Here is a 24,279-nt window from a genome sequence, read left to right on the forward strand (position 1 = left end):
ACATTCAACCTCTCATGTTTATAAATGCATAATCATGAATCACCCTTTCACCTCGAAGACTTGGCTGATTCAATCTAGGGCAACAACATTAACTATAGGATTTCTTGGTGTTAAAAATACATTTCCGAGGCAGAGAAATGTCTTCAGGGAGTAAATTAATATGTATTTGCTATTGTTTTTACTAGACCTGTGTTCCTCCCCCAGCCCCCAACCCAAGTTCTCACCAGCCGTGCTCACCGCTCATTGCTCAGTATCACAGAACCGAGAGCATCAGTCATCTAAAGAGAAGCACTGTAGTCTTTTCTGATTCTGATGAGTCATTAAAAGCATAAGCCAATGTCCTTACGTATGGATACTTAGGTTTTTCCCACCGATAAAAAGACTTTTCCCACCGATAAAAAGACGAGACTGTGACTTTGGCATGAGAGAAGGGAGATGGTGGGTCAGCCTGGGCGTCCGGCCGGCTGGCTGGCCACAGGGGACATGGGCGAGGGCCCGTCTGCTTCAAGCAGCTACAGCTCCTCTCGGCTGGGCCTGGTCAACACACAAGCACGCTTCTGGGGGCTTCTCTCCCCCGTTGTAACCGATGGGACAGGGAGCCGCGTTTCCCCTCCGCCTGAGACGCCGAGACAGGACAGCTCTGCACGGGCACGTACTGTGCGCAGTCGGCCCTGAATGGCTTTCCCTCCACGCGGTCCGGACTTGGGCCTTGGCCGCTGAGAACACCTGGCCCGGCCGCGGTCTCGCCGCCCTCCCAGGTGGGTCTCATTGCATCTTGGCTGCACTGCCACCTGGTGATACCTTACTTTATGGCGAGTTTTCTGGACTGAAGACCGAGCAGGGGGTTCAGACCAAATCAGCTCCACTTTACCTGCCTGACACGCTTGAGATTCAAGTCAAGGCTTCATTTGAAGAAAGGGTTCTGTGGCTTTTTAAGGTCTGAAACCATGTGTTATGGTTTCTATTTACTATTCTATGAAAACTGGTGAATACTGAAAAAAAGTGCTGATATCAAACGAGGTATGTTAAGTCTTGTCAACTCGATATGGTTGTGAATACATCTGTCTAGTTATTTTGTAAAAGAAATATTTTAGGCATCTAAAAAGTGACAAATCTTTAGCCTCAAGGAGTTGCTTACTGGACTTAAAACCATTAACTGTGAATTCAATTGTGGTTAAAAGTAACAAAATAAAGAACTTTTAAGCAGGCAGAAATCTGGAACTTCTCTGGCGGTCCAGTGGTTACAACTCCATGTTACCAACGAAGGAGGCTCAGGTGACAGGGGCTTAGCTGCTCCATAGCATGCGGAATCCTAGTTCCCAGACCAGGGATCGAACCCGTGTCCCCTGTACTGCAAGGTGGATTCTTAACCACTGGACCACCAGGGAAGTCCCTATATGATGACACTTTAAATGCAGATGGCCTTTGACCAAGCAACCCAATCCACATACCCACTGAGCTGGCGAATCCTGCAGGTGCTACCTTCGAAATGTCAGAAGTCCAACCACTTCTTTCCTGCTCAACTACAGCCCCGGTTAGGCCACACAGCCTGGACGATCATGGTCTCCTTTTATTAACCTCTCTCCGTTTGTGTGTAGTAACTGCACAGAAAAAGTTCTAACAGGCTACACACCAACTTAAGAACAATGGTCTTCTCTGGTGTGGAGGGCAGGAATTGGGGAATTTCACTCTTTATTATCTTTTTTGTATTGTTTGAATTTCTGTTCTATGTTATACAGCATTTCATTATAAAGGTGATTTTTTTTTTTTAAGGCAGAAAAATGCCAAGAGTAATTTTAAATTCCTATTAGGCCCATCTTCTCTCAGAGAACATGGCTGTAAGTTGTACACATCAGAAGGTGATGGTGGGGACTAGGTGGAGAAGACAAACTTTTTAAAAAACAGATTATTTAGGCCTGTCACCAATATTTCAGTTGACACTCATTGTAACAAGGACCCTGGAAGATTCTCAGGGTCTCTAAAGGTTAAAAGCCACTGTGTGAATAGTAGGATTTATTGGTGATTTTCAATTGAGTTATTTGGATTAAAATATTTTCCACAATGGGCACACATTTCCTGTGTTAAACAAAGAGACTGCTTTGAAGAATTACCTCAAAGTATAAGAATGAAGATAATTTATAAGTATTAAAGATCTCAACTTTTTCTAGCTGCTCTGTATATATGATCTAATTTGAGACTAGCCACAACTCTTTCACATGTAGGGCAGGGTTTATTATATCCATTTTAGAGATAGAGGAATTGAGGCTCAGAGAGGTTAAGTCAGCAGTCCTCATCCTTTTTGGCACCAGGGACTGGTTTCATGGAAGACAATTTTTCCATGGATGGGGGAGGGGGGATGATTTCGGGATGATTTAAGTGCATTACATTTCATTGTGCACTTTATTTCTAGTATTATTACATCAGTTCCACCTCAGATCAGGCATTAGATCCCAGAGGTTGGAGACCCCTGGGTTAAGTGACTTGACTGGGGCTTCATGGTTAATTACAATGTTGGAGCAAAGTCCTGGGTTTGCTAGTTTCTGTCCAGTATGTTCTTAACTTCACTATTTTTCCTTTTACCTATGTTAAATCTAGTTTGCTTAACAAGTAAAAAATATTTCAGATAGAATGACCAATATCCCTTCTCCTTCTTATGACTGATCACAGGAAAAGTGAAAGTCACTCAGTCGTGTCCGACTCTTTGGGACCCCATGGACTGCAGTGCGCCAGGCTCCTCTGTCCATGGGATTCTCCAGGCAAGAATACTGGAGTGGGTAGCCATTCCGGTCTCCAGGGGATCTTCCCAACCCAGCGGTCAAACGTGGATCGCACTGCAGGCAGATTCTTTACCATCTGCTCTTCTAACCATTTCTTACTTGCTCCAGAAGTACCAAACTCTCAACCTGAGAAGTTTCAGAATTGTGGAATGAATCCCTGTGTACTGAATCCTTACTGACACACTCTGAGAGGCACGGGTCCTGGTCTGACCCACTGCCGCCCCGCCCCGTGCTACCTTCTTGATGCTCCTCTTGGTCCGGAGGCCCCAGCCCCTCCGCTCGGTCCTGATGACCTCTGCGTCCGGGTAGAGCCTCTTGGTGAAGCACTGGTTCTGGCAGCGCTCCCCCGCCGGGCACACCTGGGGGTGACACTCATACTGCAGCATCCGGTTCAGGCACTCGGACTCCAAGCCACAAGGGTTCTCGTCGGCCGGCTTGCAGTTGCAGCGGGGAATCTCCGACAGGTCTGCCACCTGGATCTGTACCTTTCCTATCACTTTGTTGGCCTGGCAACAAAATCACAAGTGGGAGGGAGGAATCTGAACAGGACATCGGAGACACCCAGGCCCGCCTGGCCCCGCTACTGCCTGTGGGGTGACCCTGAGAAAGGATTTCCCCAGTTGAGTAAGCTGAGATTAACAGCTGCCTCTCTTAAGTTGACAAAAATACCAAAACCTGACGCGAGTCCTCATTTATCCTGTGTCTTTCCCCTCCTATCAGTTGATGACCATTTCATAAAGTTGAAAACAGCTCTGGGCTCTCTGGAAGAAAGGGGCTAAATCCCTATACTCTTGCTGGTTACAGGACAGGCTGAGGAGCAAGCACAGAAATTCCCATCAAACGTGTTGTTCCTCAGTATGAGGGGCTCACTCGTCAAAGTCCTCGCCCTCCCGGCGCAGCAGCCTCGGCTCCCAGCGGATGCTCCAGCAGAAGCTTGTTCTGCACAGACTGAGCTGTAATCAGCATAAAGTTTTTACAAGCCAGTCGGGGCCTTCTAACTACTAAGAGAGCAGTTTCACCTTGTCTGTCAAATACCAGCATTTTCATGGGTGAAGACTCACTTTGATGTGTTTGTATGGAGGGGGTTTTCTTGAGCTTTTTTCAATCTCCAGTGCTTCTTTACTTTCTCTTTGTGCTTTCAATTCTTGGAAACGTTTTGCAGCTTCTTCCAACGCTGCCAATAAGACCGGACAAAGCATAAAAACACCCCACACCAAATAAACAAAAACCACTAGGAGAGTTGTTATTACCCTGCCTTCCCCATGCACGAAATGGGACCTGAGGTTTTCTTTTTAAAATTATGTCCTGGAAGTAACCATTTACCACCAGGATAGAGTAACACTGAAATGGGATATAATTCATCTGCAGCTGAACACTGACTGCTCTGTGCAAGCTGCCACCATGGAAAAGAGGCCCCCCTTCAATGGTCAGGGGTTTCCACAGGAACCTGACAGCAGCTTTTACCTTGTACCAGATTTAAATTCACTTCACTCTGCCCCAGAAAGCTAAACTTCCCGTCAACTTGTTGCAAAAACAGCTGTTAAGACTTAGAGAACAAATTTATGGCTGCCAGGGGGTGGGGAAACAGTTCTGGAGTGTGGGATGGAGACGAACACACAGCTATATTTAAAATGGATAACCAACCAGGACCTCCTGTGTAGCTCAGGGAACTCTGCTCAAGGTTATGTGACAGCCCGGATGGGAGGGGAATTTGGGGGAGAATGGACACGTGGATATGTACGGCTGAGTCCCTTTGCTATTCACCTGAAACCATCACAACCTTGTTTGTAGATGGGATTTACCTCAATACACAGCAAAAAAAAGTTTAACAAAATTAGACAGCAAAAAATTTTACAGAAAACAGCTGTAAGGCTCTTCATGGGAAGTGCTGACTACTCTTCTGTGGCAAAGGTGCTTCACTTAATTAAGGAGACTCTGCGTTCCCAGAAAAATCTCCACGTCTGTAGTAAGATCACTGAGAAAACTTCTTTCACACACACAGCACAGTCTACTCCACTGAACGGGTTTTTCTGAGTGATTGGATTGTGAGGTGGTTCTAACGTGACTGGAAACTATGGACGCCAGGTCATAACACCTGGTGAAACTCCCTACCGGCACGTGTCCTCCATGAGTGAGGCGTGCGGACAGATCAACAGGAGCGTCAGTTCTGAGCCACGGTGAATGGCGTCCAACGTACCTTTTTTGAAGGTCTTGTTAATACTGGTCTGTCCATCGGCAAAGCTTTTGTCTCCTTCGACGTAAGGGAACACTCTGCCCTGGTGGACCCAGTAGTAGTCGTGAGAGCCGAAGAAGAACACGGGGAAGTCGCCCAGGTCATGCTTGAGGCCCTGGATATTCAGCGGCACAGACCGGGGGTTGCAGATCTCGGCCGGCCACCATCTGAAAGCGGAGGATGGAGAGTTGTGCTATGCTTTACACGGCTGGCAGGAGCCGAAAGACACAGGTTTCGTACTGTGTAATTTTCATTGCAAATCTAAGGACACAGAACACCTCGCTTACCTTTAATCCTGCCCAAAGCACAAGTCATTTAACAACATACTGATGAATGAATTAATGCGTGAAATGGTGAACACAGACTAAACAAACTAGGCCCTAAACACCCGATCTGATTTCTTCCTTAAATATTAATATTTGATATTTATAAAAGTATACATAAGAATAAAGCACACTAATAAGGTTAACAGTGAACCTACAATACAACTTAAGAATTAGAATTGGCCAGTAAAATATTCCAAACCAGATTCAGTCCTGGAAAAGTCACATTTTTCTCCAAATGTGACATTCTAAATTCCAAGATTGTCTTTCAAACTACAGAAGTTTATTCCTGGTAGTCAAGGGAATCCTTTGAGAATAAACTGATGCTAATCAGAATAAACTCTTGGGAGAATGCCTGCTCCCATTCAAACTGGCATTTTCTGACTCTCTAGTCAACCAGGATAAAATATTTTCTGGCCAAATGTACTAGGCTTTTATCAGTGTGTATTTCAGAATCTAATTCATCTTAGATCATAATAGATGTGGGATTTGGGACAGGCCTGAAAAAAACCATGCTTCACGTGATGACTGGTCCACAGTGATCATTGGGGGAGCCACCTGCGAGGTGCGCTGGAAGATTTCCTGCAACTGGGCAGGTCGGGAACTGAGGGGGGTCCCCGTAGTACATCCGATCGTTGATACCAACAGTAGGTGCACACAGACGTAATGTTTTTCAGTCGCATTTTACACATGCCTCATAAAACCATTTACTTGATGAACAATGAATGGCATTATTGGGAAGATAAGTGATGAACATGCGTCACCTAAAAGCACCCCATGTTCACCTGTGGGTTAATTAAAACGTGGGTAGAAGCCTGTGTTCAAATTGCTAAAAACAACACTATTCTGTGTAATCAGTATTTGGTTCCTCTCAAAGCAGGCTGGGCAGTGGTTGTATTTCTGATTCGTGTTAAGGCCACATGTGGGGTGCATGTGGTAACCACACACACTGGCTCAGACAGACGGGGGTATGATTTCTGCCATCCTTGTTCCAGGCCCACGTCTCCCCCAGGAAGTCTCACATCAGAATAACTAGTCATTGAAAAGAAAGTTTCATGGGGCCCAGAGAGGTCTGATTGAAAAAAATACATTACGAATTAGTCCATGGACATAAAATCAGGCAGATAAAATGTCACTGGCCTGTCAAGCTCTGCTTTGGGCCTAACTTTAACTATATATGGTGATGGATGTTAACTAGATTTATTGTGGTGATTGTTTTGTGATGTACACAAATGTCGAGTCATCATACTGTATACCTGAAACTAACATAATGTCAATTATATTTTTTTTAAAGACAAAAGAAAGTTTTAAAAAGGAAACATTCTGAAATTTATCTGAAGGCCTTGGGGCTTCCCTGGTGGCTCAATGATAAAGAATCCACCTGTCAATGCAGGAGATGAGGGCTTGATGCAGGAGACGATCCTGGGTTGGGAAGAACCCCTGGAGAGGAAAATGGCAACTGACTCCAGTATTCTTGCCTGGGAAATCCCATGGACAGAGAAGCCTGGCAGGCTACAGTGCATAGTGTTGCAAGAGTCAGAGACAACTTAGTGACTAAACAACAACAAAGCCTTTTTACTATTTCTGATATTTCTATCCGGGAATATCTTATCTATTATTCGTCAAACCTGTATCTATCCCCTCCTGGAAAATATATATATTTTTAATTATAAAAGTTCTGTGTGCCAGTCAGAATCACCATCATTAAAAAGTCTGCAAATAACAAATGCTGGTCGGGGTGTGAGGCAAAGGGAACCCTCCTCCACTGTTGCTGGGAATGTAGTTGGTATGGTTACTAGGGAGAACAGTACAGAGGGTGCTCAGAAAACTAAAAACAGAACTACAACATGAGCCAGCGACCCCACTGCTGGACACAGACCTGGACAAAACCAGGATTCAAGAAGACGTGCGCACCCTATGTTCACAGCAGCAGCATTTACAAAACAACCTAGTTGTCCACCGACAGATGAGCGAGTAAAGAGGATGCGGTGCGTCTACACAGTGGAGCATGACTCAGCCATAAACAAGAACGAAAAATGCCACTCGCAGCAGCATGGACGCATCTAGAGACTATCATACTAAGTGAAGGAAGTCAGAGAAAGACCAGTACATATGGCATCACTTCTATGTGGAATCTGAAACATGGCACAAAGGAACTTATCTACAAAACACAGACAGACTCCGAGAGAAAGCAGACCTGTGGTTGCCAAGGGGATGGAGGGAGAGGGGAGGACTGGGAGCCTGGGGTTAACAGATGCAAACTGTTACGTAGAGAATGGATAAACAACAAGGTCTTCCTGTAGAGCACAGGAAACTATATCCAATCCCCTGTGATAAACCATAAAAGAATATAAAAAAGAATGTATGTATGTATGTAACTGAGTCAGTCTGCTGTAACAGCAGAAATTAGCACAACACTATAACTACACTTCAATTAAAAAAGGACATACCTTTAAAATTATTAAATGTAGTTTTATACACACACAAAAAAATGTAGTTTCTTTTAAAAATTAAAACAACGCAGAAATGTGTAACAGAAAAGCTGAATACGCTTCCTCCTTATAATCTCATGCCTCAGACTATTAACGTTAGATGTTTTTTCCAGGTAATAATACAAACGTATTATATCGCAAGCTCCAATTTTTACAAGTTGTATACGTATACGGAGAGATAACCTATGTACTATTTAACGTGCTTCCTGAGGTTAACTGTACACTGAGGCCATTTCCCATGTTACCGTGAGCATTACCCTTCTTCTGTCTTCTAGGCATCCTGCAATATGGATTGACACATCGCCTACTGACTGGCCATCTGGATTCCTTCTGCACCTAGAAGCACCACTGCAATGAGCATCCCTACAGGACAAGTTTGCCCGCGTGTCCAGTGTCTCTCCTTAGATTCACTCCTTGAAGGGGAAGTGCGGGGTCCAGGGGTGCACAGTTCAGCTCTGTCACATGATGCCTTTCTTGTGCAGGAGCCCTTGTCTCTCCAGGCCCACCTGAGCTGCAGAATTAGTATTCTTAAATCTCTGCCAGCCTGTTAATTGAAAATAAACTTTGTTTTTTTCATGTACATTTTTAGTGAGGCAGGGCACTTTTCACATGTTTATTTTCCACTTGCTCTTCTTCTGCAAACTGGCTCTTTCTCTGCTCCTTTTTCCTTCAGGAAGGTATTTTTCTTTTCTTACTGAGAGTAGACGAGTACACCTGGTTTGATATTTGCCTTTTAAAATTTATATCTTTTGCTGTAAAGTGGAAAATTATTTATATAGTCAAAGTGTCCATTTTAAAAAAAAAGAACATGGAAGTTTCCTGTCATTTGTTAAAAAAATTGGTTGGAGGGGAGCTTCTCAATGCCCCTCATGTCAGCTAAAAATGAAGTTTTTAAGGTTAAATAGGTAAGCAAGCAGTTTATTTAAAACAGAGAAAATGACAGAACTCTTGTTTAAAAAAATTACAGCATGTTTGAAATTCTATGGAAACTTATTTAGGATTCTAACTGAAAAGCAGAACTTCACTGTGTTCTTTTGAATAGCATCCATTTTCTTAGTAAAATAATAAGCATATACCTCAAAATGTAGAATGTAAAATTTTAAAAACATATCACTATCCTTTTGCGTGAAGATTTGTTAAAAATAGGCTTCTTCTTTTTTTTTTTTTTTTAAAGAAAAATTTTCGGCCGCAGACTGGTGTCCTGCGCGTCCCCGGGCGTCCGCTGCTGCTCAGCTGGCTGCAAACTCCTGCCGCAGGGCCCGGGCAAAGGCCCTGCCCACCACTTGCGCGCCCATCACAATGATCTGGGCCAGGTACTTGGCCATGGCGACCACTCAGGTTCGGGGGTCCGACTTCCTGGCCCCGCGACCCCGGCTCAAGGGCGGTCCAAAAATAGGCTTCTTAAGAGGAGAAAGATTTAATAAAATAATGGCACCCATGCATACTTCTTGCTTCATTCCCTTAAGAACTAAAGGCTCCTAATGAAATACCTCTCTCCCTAAAGTCTAAAAAGCTCCCTCTTTGCACACAGTTTAGAGCTTCTAGCTAGAACTATAATAAAACAGATTTTGGGTCAGAAAGAGTTATTTTGGCCAGAATATAAACTGTTAACTTCACTAGAAACCAGGAATGAACATAAATCTAATTAGAATGCAAAAAGAAAAAAGTCTTCCCCACTATCCATATGAAACCTTTTATTCCAAATCCTATTAGTACCATAGTTCATTAGGATAAAATAACTTTCAGAACTTAAAAACAAAAGTCAATCAACCAAAAAAAGGCGGGGGGCGGTGTGGGGGAATCTAACCACCACTAACCTTCCCAGTCTTCTAAAAACCCAGACTAAAAATTTTTCTTTCTTTTTCTGAGGAAGTGGCTGTGCTGTGTGTTGTACCTGTTTCCTGGCCACACTTGTACAGACTGTGAACTACTCAACAGTGATTGAATACTTCCTCTTTGTCCTTGGAAAAACTTGCCTGTAATTTCCCAATTTGGCCCAAACAATCTGCTTGTAATGCAGCTTCTTGCCAGCCTTGCAATCATTGCAGTTCCAGCAGCCTTCAGGCGTCTCTATGCTCAGGCACTCCGGGTGGAAGGAGGCTGGACACGACTCGCAGCAGAGCAGTCGTCCACCTTGAAACAAACAAACAGTCTTAATAACTAAGAAGAGAGGAAAGAGAGAGACAAGAAAGTTATCTTTTCAGTTAAATGTGATTCAGATTGAGAGAAATTAACAAAGGGATTGAGTTATATAGTGATGGATTAAAATACAAGACAATAAACAGACTTAGCTACTTCAGTCCTTCCTAGGGAGGGCTTCAGTGGCCAGAAACTCAGAGCATGTGAGGAACTGTGAGTAGGAAAAATATGACTCTTCACCCCTCTGAAATGAGGACTAATAAGGCACTGGTTTAGCTGGGGGTTAAGACTCTTAACATATGACAAATAGGTGCATAAAATCTTTAGCCTTGAGTAGATGTGAGAACAGATTTTCAGAAAAATATGTACTCTTTTTTTCTCCTTGAGAGCTAAGAAAGTAAACAATGGTCAGCTTTGTATTTTAATCCAGTGGCACAGCTAACTAAATCCCTTTATAACAATATTAGCGAGAATGAAAATAGCCAATAGGCTGACCACTACTTTTTTCTTCACTTGTAAGAATACAAAAAAGCAAAAGGATCTTGAATTTGTGATTACATTATCATTACCTTTTCAGGAAAGACAAAGAAAGTCAAACAGGCTATATAGCAGTGGTTTACAACTTTTTCATCACCAAGGATCCCCTTTCTCTTTCCCATGGACTCATGTTTTCAAATATTTTATCAACCAAAAAGCCCACCAAAACAAAAAAAAACATTTAAAAAGCCACAATAATTTTTATGTTTTAATTAACTACAGAAATATCTAATAGCCAATTGGAGCTTCAGATCCCAGTAACAAAACTAGTCTTATCATATTAAATTGTTAAAAATCATAGCCAAATACAGAGAAACTCATGCAACTGTATTTTGCACAAATGGCTGATTCTGTTAGACTTTCTGAAATATTAAACATAGTTCAAAATTTTGTTTGTAATATTTTCTGACATCATATCGAGAACCACTGCTTTATAGCATGAAAGAAGCATCAGGTAGAATCAAGAATAACATACAAGGAGATCTCTTTAAGTAGCCTAGCAAAATCCTCTCCTTTTAAAAACAAAATGATCTCTGTATTAAGACAAAAACAGGTGCAGCAAATGAAACAATATTATTTTTAAATGCAAAAAATTAAAGAAATTTGAGGGGAGATTAGGTATTTCAACAAGTGACAGAGAAGAATGTTAATCACTGAAGATGAAATACAATAAAGACATTTACTGTAAAAAAAAAAAAATCATTTTTTCATTGGAAAACCAAGTCTATAACCCATGAGTGTACTGAGATTTAAAGTCTTGTAAGCAAAAGGTTAAGAGCCCACTATACAACTTTATCAAATTATATGCTCCAACCTTTTGAGTGTTTGCTATCAATTTTCCAGAAAATCTTGTCTTCCTGTAGACTTTCAAACTTCTAACTAATTAACATAAAAACAAAAAGAAAATCCATGTACAATCAGTGATGAATTAAATTACTATATTTCCTCTGCTTAAAAGCTTTTACTTCCATCATTTGGATTTTCCCCTTTGTCTGAAGATCTCAATGTGGATTAATTGTTTCAATTCTCCAACCTAGAGATTAGCTGCCTGAGTGGTCTCAGCCTAGGTAGGGAATTCTTCTGTAAGTTTAAAATAAAATGAAATAATTCATTTTTCCATCAGAAAGAAATGACCAGTAGGGAGAGCGGTCTTTGCAAATAGCTTTGAGGACATGTGATTCTTTGGGTTGACGTGGAAAAGTCAGGCTGGCCATTTTTAACATTATGGAATAGTCCTGAATTTTAAGTCTTATTTCAGAGGAAATACAGACCCTGAATCATCAGTGAAAATCATCACGATTTTTTGACAAAAATACACAGGGAAATAGAAAAATAAAAATATGAACACTCCACCTTGGTGCTATGCAAGAAAACTGCTTTAGGGTGCGAGAGAAGAAAGATAACGGTTCAAGCTAAGCAAACAGAGGGCTCAAAATAATTTCAATTCATGTCAAGGCCAATACCGAGTACTGAACACAAAGTAAGCAACAATTGAATTTGTCTAATTTTATAAAGGCGCCAGGAGGGAAATCAGGCATTTCCTAAAATGCCTTGGGTAGTCTAATTTTACTGCACTATGGAATTAGTCAGACCCATGTCCATCTTTTTTTTGGAAACAGGTGGTATCACCAGTAAGATGCCATACTGTGACTTCAATGGAAAACAGACAAAAAAGTCAATAGTCTCTCAGCCTCCTTCTCCATGGGTTCTAACCAACTTGATTAATTATACTTTCCTTTAGTCATGGGTCGCTACTTCAGATGTCTGACAAACAGCAAACATACATCAGCAGCAGGCAACACAAAGAAAGAAAAAAAATGAATTAAATTTTCTTTAAAGATTCTGAGCCTGGCCCCAGATCATAACGGAAATGTATACCGGAAAAGGCCTTCACCTTCTAGGTTATTTATCTTACCCTCTAGAATAATAACTCCCCCAATAATACATTATTGTTAAACTACTTTTCCCCCCCTGCATTACACGTAGGCTCTGTAAGGCAAAACACAAGATTTTTCTTCCATAGATTAAATTAACTGGGAGAATATAAAGATATACATTTAGCTCTTTGTTCTCTGTGTATAAATTATCCATAAGTTATTCTTCAGCTCTGCTGGGCTGCCTTTCAAGCTCCAGTATTTGTGCATTCTCCCAGCTGCCCACCAATGTCTCCTGAGAGAAGGGCAATTAGGTTTCATAGCAAACATTTAAGAAACAAAATGACAGAATGTATTCCAGAGTCAAAATTTTAAGTGTCAGCTATCTTTGTTCCCTTCTGTTTAATAACCTATTTTGTTATTTAGTTGAAAGTTAGTAACAAATTACATCCTGTCTCTTCTATTCTACAATGAATGGTAGTTCAGGCAAAAGAGAAAGAGGTCTCAGAATACATTTCTATATTAAGCAGAATCCTAGTCTTTCAATTTTAATAACTACAGATATATGGAATGTGTGAAAATTTATTCAAGAAGTGTAAGTAAAAATTTGTAATAGCAGAATTATTTTAAGCCCTTTTTAATAATTTTGCAGCCATATGAAGACAGTCACAGCCACCAAGGTAGAATTTACTGAAAGCAACAGATGGTGCTTGACAGGCATACATTTTCCCCCTTCATTTAAAGAGAAAAAAAATAGGAAATGCAAAAATAAAAGTAAGAGATAAACTATTTTGATTATTACCTTTCTCACATTTCTTTTTGGAAGCTGACGAAGAAGGAATCATAGGTAATTTCATCAACTCTGCACGATTTGATTCGTTCAGTAGGTAGTGGGACTTATAGGCATAGGAACTGAACATGGGGTCTGAATGGTCCTGCACTATCAGCCCTATACGAGACAAACAGAAAGATGTGAGCTGCAATGAAACTACCCATGATTCCATGAGGAAAAATAAACCAACACCTACTATGTAGCTGTGCTTCAAGGTGGGGGAAAAAGAATATGAAGAAAAAGAAAGATCTGACAGAAAAAGCTTTCTACAGTTAGTAAAGGGAGTTTAGGCTACTCAGTGCCTTATCTCTACACAGAAATCTACACACCCAGAAAAAAGACTCGTATTTGAGGATTAAACTGTGTTTGATGTCATTCTGAAAACCCACTCTGGAAAACAGAGCTATGTTCCTCAATGTTTAGAAGGACTATGATGACAACCCAAAGAACAAAATGACGTATCACTTAATAGTGGAAATAAGAACTGTCTACATGACACAGTAGAGACGCTGGTCACCTTCAATACATCAAACAGCATTGAACAGCAGACTTGGGCCTCTCTTCCTCTCTGCTAAGATCTTTAGATACCCTCAAATTCCAGCTTTCTCAGTCAGACAATGAAGCTTTCCTCTTATCAGTATGATACATGATTTTAAAGATGCTGTGAGTTGCTGAACTTCACTGAGGTACTGCAAATCTTTAAAATTTTGTCCTGCTAGGATAATAACCAACTTAAGGGTTTATAAAAATGTCCTTTCAATCCACTAATACAGCTGTCCTATTGGAGGAAACACCATCTGCTCTAACCCACCTGAAGCACACACCTCTCCCCACTCCCTCCTCCTCCTGCCCCGAGTTCAGTCCATCCTGTGGCTGAGGGACCTGCAGGACCAGGGAAACTTTCTGTTTGTGGTTACCGGTCAGTTTATAACAATCTAAGACTTTACAGTACAAATCATGACAGCAGCTTCGCAGAGATCTTTTTGAGAAGAGGGAAGAGTTTTGTTTCTAAAGGGGTGACCATTTATTATTTTTGGTGGATGTTATCTTCATTTGGTGCTGCTCGACACTGAGACAGATTCAGGAAATATCTCTCATGTGAATGGAACTTGAAATTGCTAATTGGTAATACAGAAGAATCTTTGAATAAAGGTTATATAATGTTGAATGAATTTTATACATTTAATAGAGAAAAGTGGTACAGTGGCTTTTAAATAGGGAAGAACAACTTAGAATGCTAAGTAACTTTTATTTTACAGCACCCTCCAGATGAAAGGGAATGCAGAAGAATCTCTACTGCACTGAAATGGCACCTATGACAAACACCATGAGGGGCAGGGGAGGTGGGTTGTTCCTCTAAACACTGAAGCATTTCCAAAAATATTTCCAGATATTTCAGACTTTAAGAATTAGCTTAATGATTTTAAACAACCAATAACCAGGAACTAAGACAAAAATCCTCTGTGCAGAGGGAGAAACAACTGCAACACAAGCTAAGTTTCCTAACGCCAAAACATAAAGGACTGAAGTATCCCTTTTAATAAGTGTGGATTTATTACAATAGATCCCCTTAAAAAAGGAGACCCTCTATAAAAACTGATAAAGGAACACATATCATTTACTTCTGGAGAACTTTTAAGCCCTTCTCAAATCCTAGCATCTGATCTATTTAGAATCATTTTCTGTAAAATGCTGGAAAAGAAAATGAACGTTTCTGTTTACTGTGCAAAGCTGCAGTTAGAGTATTTGGGAATTAAATAATCTTGTTCTTAAAAAGGCATTTCAGTACAGCAAATCTTGCAGAATAACTGCCAAATTGATAAAATCCAAATGTGATCCTGTTGTTAAAACATGGAGTTTCCATTATGTCAAGCTTTTAATCAAGGCATGAAAGTTAAAACGGTTAGAATTTGCTCTAAAACTAGGTTCCTTGACAAGGGGTTATTTTCTACCTTACTTAAATAAAAAAAACACCTGCTTTAAAGGTCACCCAATCATTGAATGAAATAGAGCAAAAACAAATATTGGTTGATATACTTACTGATGGTACTTGATTCAGAATGTACTCTCGAGTAAGCCAACACAATAGTTTTAAACTTGATATTTATTAATAAAATGTTGGCTCAGTTACACATACACACACACACCACCCCCATCACTCCAAGTGAAAGTGAGTAAAAGTACTATTTACAAAGCAACAGAGACTTTATGTTATCACTGATACTCATCTATTTGAAAGTCTCTAAAGCTAGTCATTCAGCTTTTTCACCCTGTCATGCCTTTCTTAGGAAGGGGGAGAGGGACAAGGCACATGCTGACATTTTCTTTGGCTAATGCAATGTGGCATGAGACACGTCCAATCTTCTCCTCCCTGTGCCGTACAGCCTTCAGGGCAGAATACAGCTGCCCTCACTGTTCTACCCAGCACTTCTCTCTGACAGCGGCCACCCCACATGCTTGCCAAACAGGCCAGCTCAAAGCAATGTGTGCACTGACTCAGCTGGCTGCTACAAGGACTACCAGTTACTTAATCCTTTATTGTCCACCTCCTCTGGTCCTTTTTTTTTTTTTTAAATGAGAGTTACAAAAGTAAAACAACTCAAGATCTATCACACTAGCTAAATTCTATTAAAAATATTTTATAGTACTTTTACCAAATTGAAAGAACTGTCTCCTAAACAAAATAAAACACAACCACTATGTATAAAGTAGATAACTAATGAGAACCTCCCGTACAGCACAGGGAACTCTACTCAATGCTCTGTGGTGACCTAAATGGGAAGGAAATCCAAACAAAGGGTTAGGATATATGTAAATATAGAGCTGATTCACTTTGCTGTACAGCAGAAACTGACACAACGTGGTAAGGCAACAATACTCCAATAAAAAATTCTTTAAAAAAAGAAAACAAGATCTCAAACTTCTTTTTCAATATGGGCTACTGCTGCTGCTAAGTCGCTTCAGTCGTGTCCGACTCTGTGCGACCCCATAGACGGCAGCCCACCAGGCTCCCCTGTCCCTGGGATTCTCCAGGCAAGAACACTGGAGTTGGTTGCCATTTCCTTCTCCAATGCATCAAAGTGAAAAGTGAAAGTGAAGTTGCTCAGTCGTGTCTGACTCTTCTCGACCCCATGGACTGCAGCCTACCAGGCTCCTCTGTCCATGGGATTTTCCAGGCAAGAGTACTGGAGTGGGGTGCCATTGCCTTCTCCGCAATATGGGCTAAGTATAATCTAATAGGCCTGATATGCCATAGAATCCTTTCAAGAATTTCACACTAAGGGAAGTTTAGAAAACAGCATTTATGACAAAAAAATCCCAACAAACTGTGTTTGGGGATATTAATTGATTTCTAAAATGCTTACACTTTATATTACACTAAACACTGTTTTTATTATAATATAGCTGAGACATTCTGTAAAGCTGAATACTCCGTATCATATTCAACTAAAGAAATTCTACTGTAGATTTATCATGAACTCAAGTTCACTGACACCCTCAGGGACACAATATTGTTTTTAATTGATCAATCTCTTGGCAGACTTAAATATCAACAGCTGGCAAGTAAGAAAGCCTGCACTGCAGGCTCTTAAGTAATACACCCCATATGTTGCCTTGGCTGTATCCCATTAGGCCTCCCTTGATGCCAGACCAAAACATGATAAAATACAACATAAATAATTGAAAAATAAATGTGCTCTTCTTGCCTTGCAAGTGAAATCTAAATTAGTTGAAAACTCTGGATTACATAATATGACATGAGAAGATTCTATTTCAAACAGAAGAATTGTTTGGAAAAGTGAAGAGAGTTGACCCTTAAACAGTCAGAATCGCAGTCAGAATCTTTTGTAACTTTACAGTCGTCTCTCTCCCGCATCTGCGGATTCCACCAACACTGGATCGAAGTCTTGGAGTACACACTGAGAAAACAGTGCACACAAGTGGGTGCGGGTAGTTCAAACCCATGTGGTTCAAGGGTCAACTGCAATCTTTTGACGCTCCAAATAGGAACACTGAGGACTCATCTTTAATTCTAAGTTACTAAGAAATTAAGCAGAATTTAGCTTAATTTATGGAAGGATTAATATTCTAACAGTCTGAGTATCTAATGTAACAAAAGGGACCGGTTGCTGAAGTGTTCATCTCTCTTAGGGGTATTCCTGGAACTTGTTTTTAACGGGGAAATATACCAATGAACCCAGAAAGACCCGAAGAGAAAGGACCGAGACTCACCTCTGGCGCAAACGAAACAAAAGCCTACATTTACAGCAGACGAAGAGCCACTGCTCCGTGTGGAATGATTACTGCAGATGAGAACGCAGGAAGACACGAGGGTGCTGCCGGCGGCAATGCAAGCATCTACGGAGTGGTAGGCGACTGGGCACCGCAGACATCTCACCATGCGACCTATTGGAAGATGGTCAGGGAGGACCCTGGGTCACAAGGCATCTGCTGACACAAAGGGAGATCTTTGGGGACCCAGGATGATGCTGGTTATAGTAGAATGAAAATCTCACTAGTTTGGCTCTGCCATTTCTATGCTGTATGGTCCCTAAATGTAGTGCCCATCTAGAGGTCACTCAAAAAATCTGTGTCTGCTCCAGTGCTGGAGAAATGGTGGTTGTCAGTATGGCACCTGTTGAAGGAATTTCCAGGGGTAATTTTGAACATATGGAATTTTCTTCTCATGGTCTGGATTAGAACCTAGAATCCACTTATCTTAGGGCTATCCTGGTGGTTCAGTGGTCAAGAATCCTTCTGCCAGTGCAGGAGACACAGGTTTGATCCCTGGGTTGGGAAGATCCCCTGGAGAAGGAAATGGCAACCCACTCCAGTATTCTTGCCAGGATAACTCCATGGACAGAGGAGCCTGGTGGGCTACAGTCCCTGGGGTCACAGAGAGTCAGATACGACTGTGTTTTTTACTATCTTATTTTACTATCTATTTACCACTTACTTTACTATCTACTGTGGCCCAGCTGCAATAGCTACAGATAAACAAAGGGAGGATGCCCAATGTTCTTTATAATAACGTGCTTACTGTTTGCCACTGCACTTAAAACAACCCCAAACGCTGTCCCCTTCGTTAGCTTTGTTTTACCTTTACTTGCTTTGTGGATATCTTTCTCCATAGAGCAGGCAGAACAGCAGTGCTGGGGACAGCGGAAGCCTTTTGACTCAAAGACGGCAGTGGGGAATTTGCGGACACAGGCTTCATGGTAAAATTTCCCACAAGCGCTGACAGAGCAACGCTTCACATCCGCACCAGACACTTTACATGAAAAACACGGGTGCTGTCCTGCAAAATTGGTGAGGAACACAGTTTAAAGAAAATCTGGATTAAACAGAAGCAGCTACTGATATCAGAGAGCTAACTCCTCCCTCCACAGATTCTACTACTATGTGTAAGATTTTAATATACAAAAAGATTTTAATATACAAATAGTTAAAATATGACAATAAAACTTGCTAGAATAATTGACTTTCTACAATAATTGATCATCCATTTGAAGATACAGCACTAAAAGCAATTCAGATCCCCATTTCTCACTTTACACTAAAATAGAGTCCATAGAAAACCTAGAGCAGAATTTTTCAACACCTGAGAGTGGCAAGGTCTTCCCAACTGAGAATAAACAAATAACCAGTGAAGACAGATGTCATCAGATAATCACAATTTCCATTTGTAGATCAGACATAAAATGAAAACTCATGATCCTAATAAAAACAGAAAGTTATGGCTAGATGTCTTATTAAAACTGCAGAAAATCAAGGACAAAGAGAAAATATTAAAATCCCCTTCAGAGATACAAGACTGAAAGCTGATGGAAAGAGAAAGCTGGAAGCCAGGGGATGCTATCACTAAGGGCTGAAAGAAAACTGTTACCAAGCCAGAATTCTGCACCAGTGAATGCACTCTGCAAGAAGGGGGTGAAGTCAATAGGTACTGGGAAGAACTAACAAAACTGAAACTCGGTTCTTTGAAAAAGAACTGATATCCCTGGCAACAAGTTACTAATAAAAAAATGCAGAAAAAGCAGCAATATTAAGAATATCAGAAATGCAAAATGATGCATCACTACAAATCCTACAAATGTTTAAACAAATAGGAGGATGTCACTACCTTTTTGCATAAATTTGAAAATTTGGATGAATAGATTCCTAGAAAAACAGAACTTATTAACACTGGCACAAAAATAAATAGAAAATATGATAGTTCTATAAACTATTTAGGAAATTGAAACTACAATTAGAAACCAATACAGAAACTTTGAAGCTCAGATGGCTCCACTGGTCAATCTGCCAAACATTTTGAGATAGAAACAATTAGAATGGGGAAGAAAAAAAACCACAAAAAATGGGAACAAGTGAAAAACAAACAGATGTAGAAAAATAAATGCAACAAGGATGACAAAGGATTATGTTTTGTTATATAAAGAGTTCATATGTGATATTATCACTTATATGTAGAATCTAAAAATCAAATGAATGAATATAACAACACAGTCTCACAGAAACAGAACAAACTAATGGTTACCGTGGGAAGGAGTGGTGAAAAGGGGCAAGATAAGCGTAGGTGATTAAAAGGTACAAACTACTATGTACAATAAAATAGGTAAGATGCAAGGATATATTGTACAGCACAGGAAATATAGCTAATAATTTATAACTTTGAAAGAAGTATATTCTATGAAAATATTGAATCATTATGGTTTCCACCTGAAACTAATATAAATCAGCTATGCTGTAACCAATCAATCGGGCTTCCCAGATGGCACTAGGGGTAAGGAACCTGCCTGCCAATGCAGGAGACATAAGAGACTCGGGTTTGATCCCTGGGTCAGGAAGATCCCCTGGAGGAGGAAATGGCAACCCACACCAGTATTCTTGCCTGGAGAATCTAATGGACAGAGAAGCCTGGAGGGCTCAGTCCATAGGGTCACAAAGAGTCGACACAACTGAAGCAACTTAGCATCCATGTATTAGCCAATCATCAATCAATACAAAATAAAGAAGAATCATGGGGAAAATATATGTAACATATATAAGCAAAGATCACAAGACTTATGAGCTTCCCTGGTGGCTCGGCAGTAAAGAATTCACCTGCAATGCAGGAGACATGGGGTTCGACCCTTCCATCAGGAAGATCCCCTGAAGAAGGAAATGGCACACCACTCCAGTATTCTTGCCTGGGAAATCCCATGGTCAGAGGAGCCTAGTGGGCTACGGTCCATGGGGTCACGAGAGGCTGACGTGACTTAGCAACTGAACCGATATAAAGAACTATAAATCAATGTAGAAATGGCCTAATATAAAAGTGGGCAAAGGGTATGAACAGGCAATTTACAGAAAGCAAAAAAGACAGACAGCCAATAAACATATGCCAAAATGCTCAACTTTACTAGTAATCAGATAAATGCTAATTAAAACCACAAGTAACATTGGAAAAATTCATCAAATAGGAAAAAAATGTAGAGTTTGATAGTGCTGGCTGTGATCAGGGTGTGGTGAAACGGCACTCATGCATTGCTGGTGGGAGTTAAGCTGGAAAGAACTAGCTCAGAAGGCAGCAGAGCAGTGTCCATTCTGAAAGGAGACATCCACTTTCTGTGGCCTAGACATTCTACTTGCTGTCTGCGTTAGAGAAGGCCTGTACATGTAGAAGGGTGTTGGCTGAAGTACTGTTTGTAACTGCAAACAACCGAAAGCTGTCGTTATCTGCCTTTGAAAATCAGGACTGGCGTTTTCATTTTGTGTCTTGTGACATATGGAAATTCTAAGTGGCTATTTATTTGGATTCATCTTTTGGGAAGTGTTCAAGTCTTTTGCTCATTTTTCTTATGATGCTATAAAAATTCTGAAGGAAAAAAATGTACAAGGAATAGTTTTTTGTTTTGATTTTTTACAGAAAGTTAGATGCGGTTTTGGAAGTAGCTAACCATTACAATTTGACTAAGTCATAAAGATCCTTTAAAATCAGTACTTATAACTGTGATGTTCAAATATTTGTTGTCGTTTTTAACTGGCTTTGTTGTAGAAATAAAATACAGCAGTGTTAAATTGGGTGAATTACAAAAATTCTTCAAAATTAGTACTTACGAACAGTGATGTTCAAATTTTTTTAAAAATTGTTTTTATTACAGAAATAAAGAACAGCAGGGTTTTTTTTGGTTGCTGTTGTCCCATTGCATATATATGATTTCAAATTACATTTTAACATATGGATAGATAAGAAAGAAATACTATTGTTTTTAAAATAACTTTTATAAATGTAAAAAATTAAAAGAAAATTATTTTAAAGTTTAAAAAGGTTTGGCTGTATCTAATGCATAAACTGCTCCATGTAAAAATGAAATAGGCTTTCATAATGATCAAAGTAAGTCTAATATAAATGAAAATTGTTGTAACGAGCAGTGCCATTACACTAACAGAGCTGAGCTATAAATCCCTGTAAGACTCAGGCTTAGGGCTCTAGCATGGGGATGATTCCACTGCTCTCCCTCCTCACTAGGGCATGGGAAAGTCACTCAGTCATGTCCGACTCTTTGCGACCCCATGGACTATACAGTCCATGGAATTCTCCGGGCCAGAATACTGGAGGGGGTAGCCTTTCCCTTCTCCAGGGGATCTTCCCAACTCAGGAATCAAATCTAGGTCTCCCACTTTGCAGGCAGATTCTTTACCAGCTGAGCTACAACGGAAGCCCAAGAATATTGGAGTAGCCTATCCCTTCTCCAGGGGATTTTCTTGACCCAGGAATCAAATTGGGTCTCATGCATTGCAGGTGGATTCTTTACCAACTAAGCTACCAGGGAAGCCCCAGTAGGACATGGTCTTCCTAAAACTATGGTCTTCTTAGAATAAGAAAGTAACAAGTAAAACTGCCTGTTACACATTTTATTCAAAAGGGCCAATGAAAATGTTTTCTATCCAGAAGTCACATTTGTCTTAAACAATAGAAAGTGGAAGTATAAGAACTTATCAGGCATGTATCCTGTAATACTTTTTACATATAATGTGTTTGTTTATCTTTTGATAAACAAACAAATTAAAAAACTTCCTAAAGAATCTGAGTTTATATTCCTAATATGTTGGCAGTGTACCACATTGGTATCCAACTGATTTTCATGTGATAAAAAAATGTATCAAAAGCAATTTTAAAAAGTTACTTTTGCATTTCCTGAATTACTAATGATGTTTGTAATGAAAATGAACATTTTCTCATGTCTTACCGGCCATTTGTGTTATTACTTTGGAGAAATGTCTGCTCAATTTTGAATTGGATTATTTATTTATTTCTGGTATTTTCACCTATGAGTTTTATACTTTTAGCTCTTATGTTCTGGTCTTTGATCACTTTGAATTTATATGTGTGTATATATATATATATATATATATATACACACACACACATATATATATGGCATAGGGTAAGGGTTCAAGTTCAATGAATGTGGATCCAATTTTCCCAGCACCATTTATTGAAAACACTATTGACCAGTGTTTGCACCCTTGTTAAAAAATCATTTGACCATATATGTGAGTTTATTTCTGGGCTCCCTAATCTATTTCATTGGTTTATGTCTTTATGCCAGTACTACACTGTTTTAATTACTGTAGCTTTGTAGTAAATTCTGAAATCAGGAAGTATGAGTCCTCTAACTTTGTTTTACTTAAATTGTTTTTAAAGCAAATTTCCTTCTTAAATTTTCTAGCAGATGTGTACCAAATTAGATTACATCTAACATTTGTTGGCAGATTTCTGCTGGATTCTAGAGTTAGAAAAGAAGCCCTAAGAGTGTTTTAATACTGAGATACATGGTCCTTCCCATCAGTAATTTAAACTACAGGCTGAAAATTTGAAAGCTTAATTTAAACTACAGGCACATCAACGACTCAGTGACAGAGTTTCAGAAAAGGGGCATGGTAGGGAAGGTGGGGAACCAAGAGTACGTGCTTGTTGTGTGTTTACACGTCCAGAACTCATTCTGAAGGCCAAATAAAACAATGTGTAGATGATCTGACTCTGAGGCTGTCAGCTGGCAAACTGTCCAAAAGTTCTTCTGCAGAGTCTAAATGTGATCAATAAAACGATACCTTACGTAGGGAAAAATATAAGTTATTTCTTTAAAACACCTTCTGTAGCTTAGGTTTTGCCTGTGTATATAAGTAAGGGTGTGTGGGTGTGGTCAGGATATATGATACATGATCCCCGTCTACTGGGTCAAGGTGGCAGAAGGCAGTGGGAAAGAGCAAGGACTCTGGGGTCAAGCTCTGCCTCCTGGGCCGGAACCCCAGCTTCACCCTGTACGTCTGTGACTCTGGGCAAGGCTGGGAACCAAACGCTCTGAACCTCAGTTTCACACTCTGTAAAATGGACATAATAATAGTAGCGATCTCATAATGTAATGAGGATCAAACAAGATAAGAAGATAAAATGCCGAGTATTAACAGCAGCTGGCATTTAGGAAGTGTTTGGTTAAAAACAAAGTTACTGTTCTAATGGAATTTGGAATATACAAAAGATTTTTGGAGGCACACAAGTAAAAAAGTATAAAATAAGTATCTATGAGAATCCAAATAAAGGGGAGAAAGAGTAGGAAAATAATAAAGTATCAATGGTAAGGTCAGCATATCATAAATACTTGACATCCAACTGGCTCATAGTTCCTCACAGCAAAACTGAGATAAAGCCCACAAAAACATACAAACAGGTTCCTAGAAGCACTACCAGGCCATCTCACAACCAGGTGACTCTTCACTTACATTATTGGTAACATCCTGCTTTCCATGACTTTACCTAGAAGCGAGGCTATGACACAGAAGAAATAAAAACTTATCTATTTCTTTCTCTATAAATTATTTTGATTGGTGGAAGCCTACATATGGAGTAAAAGAAATAAATGGTAACACCCACCCCCAAACCAATTTCTGGCCCCTCCATCTTTCCACTAAAAATACAGCTCCCCATGGTTACAGTTTGTGATGTAACCATCACAGTCAGAGGTTGATGTAACCTCTGTACACTCAGAGGAGACAGAGGCCCTGCATACCCCGACCCGCTGCCCGTA

The 24,279-nt window shown here is 40.2% G+C and overlaps 1 protein-coding gene across 5 annotated transcripts in view; it reads right to left on the reverse strand.

Annotated features, from left to right (window-relative positions):
• NSD3 (nuclear receptor binding SET domain protein 3) overlaps nucleotides 1-24,279 on the reverse strand; it is a 102,681-nt gene that overhangs the window by 11,660 nt on the left and 66,742 nt on the right. For 4 of the 5 annotated variants that reach the window (XM_059882211.1, XM_059882210.1, XM_059882209.1 and 1 more), the window contains 7 exons: nucleotides 18,309-18,506; nucleotides 17,441-17,614; nucleotides 13,178-13,324; nucleotides 9,802-9,958; nucleotides 4,975-5,177; nucleotides 3,839-3,951; nucleotides 3,014-3,283 (listed from right to left, as the gene is read on the reverse strand). In XM_059882211.1, coding sequence (XP_059738194.1) covers nucleotides 3,014-3,283; nucleotides 3,839-3,951; nucleotides 4,975-5,177; nucleotides 9,802-9,958; nucleotides 13,178-13,324; nucleotides 17,441-17,614; nucleotides 18,309-18,506 — 1,262 coding nt within the window. The remainder of the gene's footprint in view (nucleotides 1-3,013; nucleotides 3,284-3,838; nucleotides 3,952-4,974; nucleotides 5,178-9,801; nucleotides 9,959-13,177; nucleotides 13,325-17,440; nucleotides 17,615-18,308; nucleotides 18,507-24,279) is intronic. The other variant, XM_059882212.1, reaches the window with a different exon arrangement.

Source organism: Bos taurus, chromosome 27 (genome assembly GCF_002263795.3).
Source record: "Bos taurus isolate L1 Dominette 01449 registration number 42190680 breed Hereford chromosome 27, ARS-UCD2.0, whole genome shotgun sequence".
Classification (NCBI taxonomy): domain Eukaryota; kingdom Metazoa; phylum Chordata; class Mammalia; order Artiodactyla; family Bovidae; genus Bos; species Bos taurus.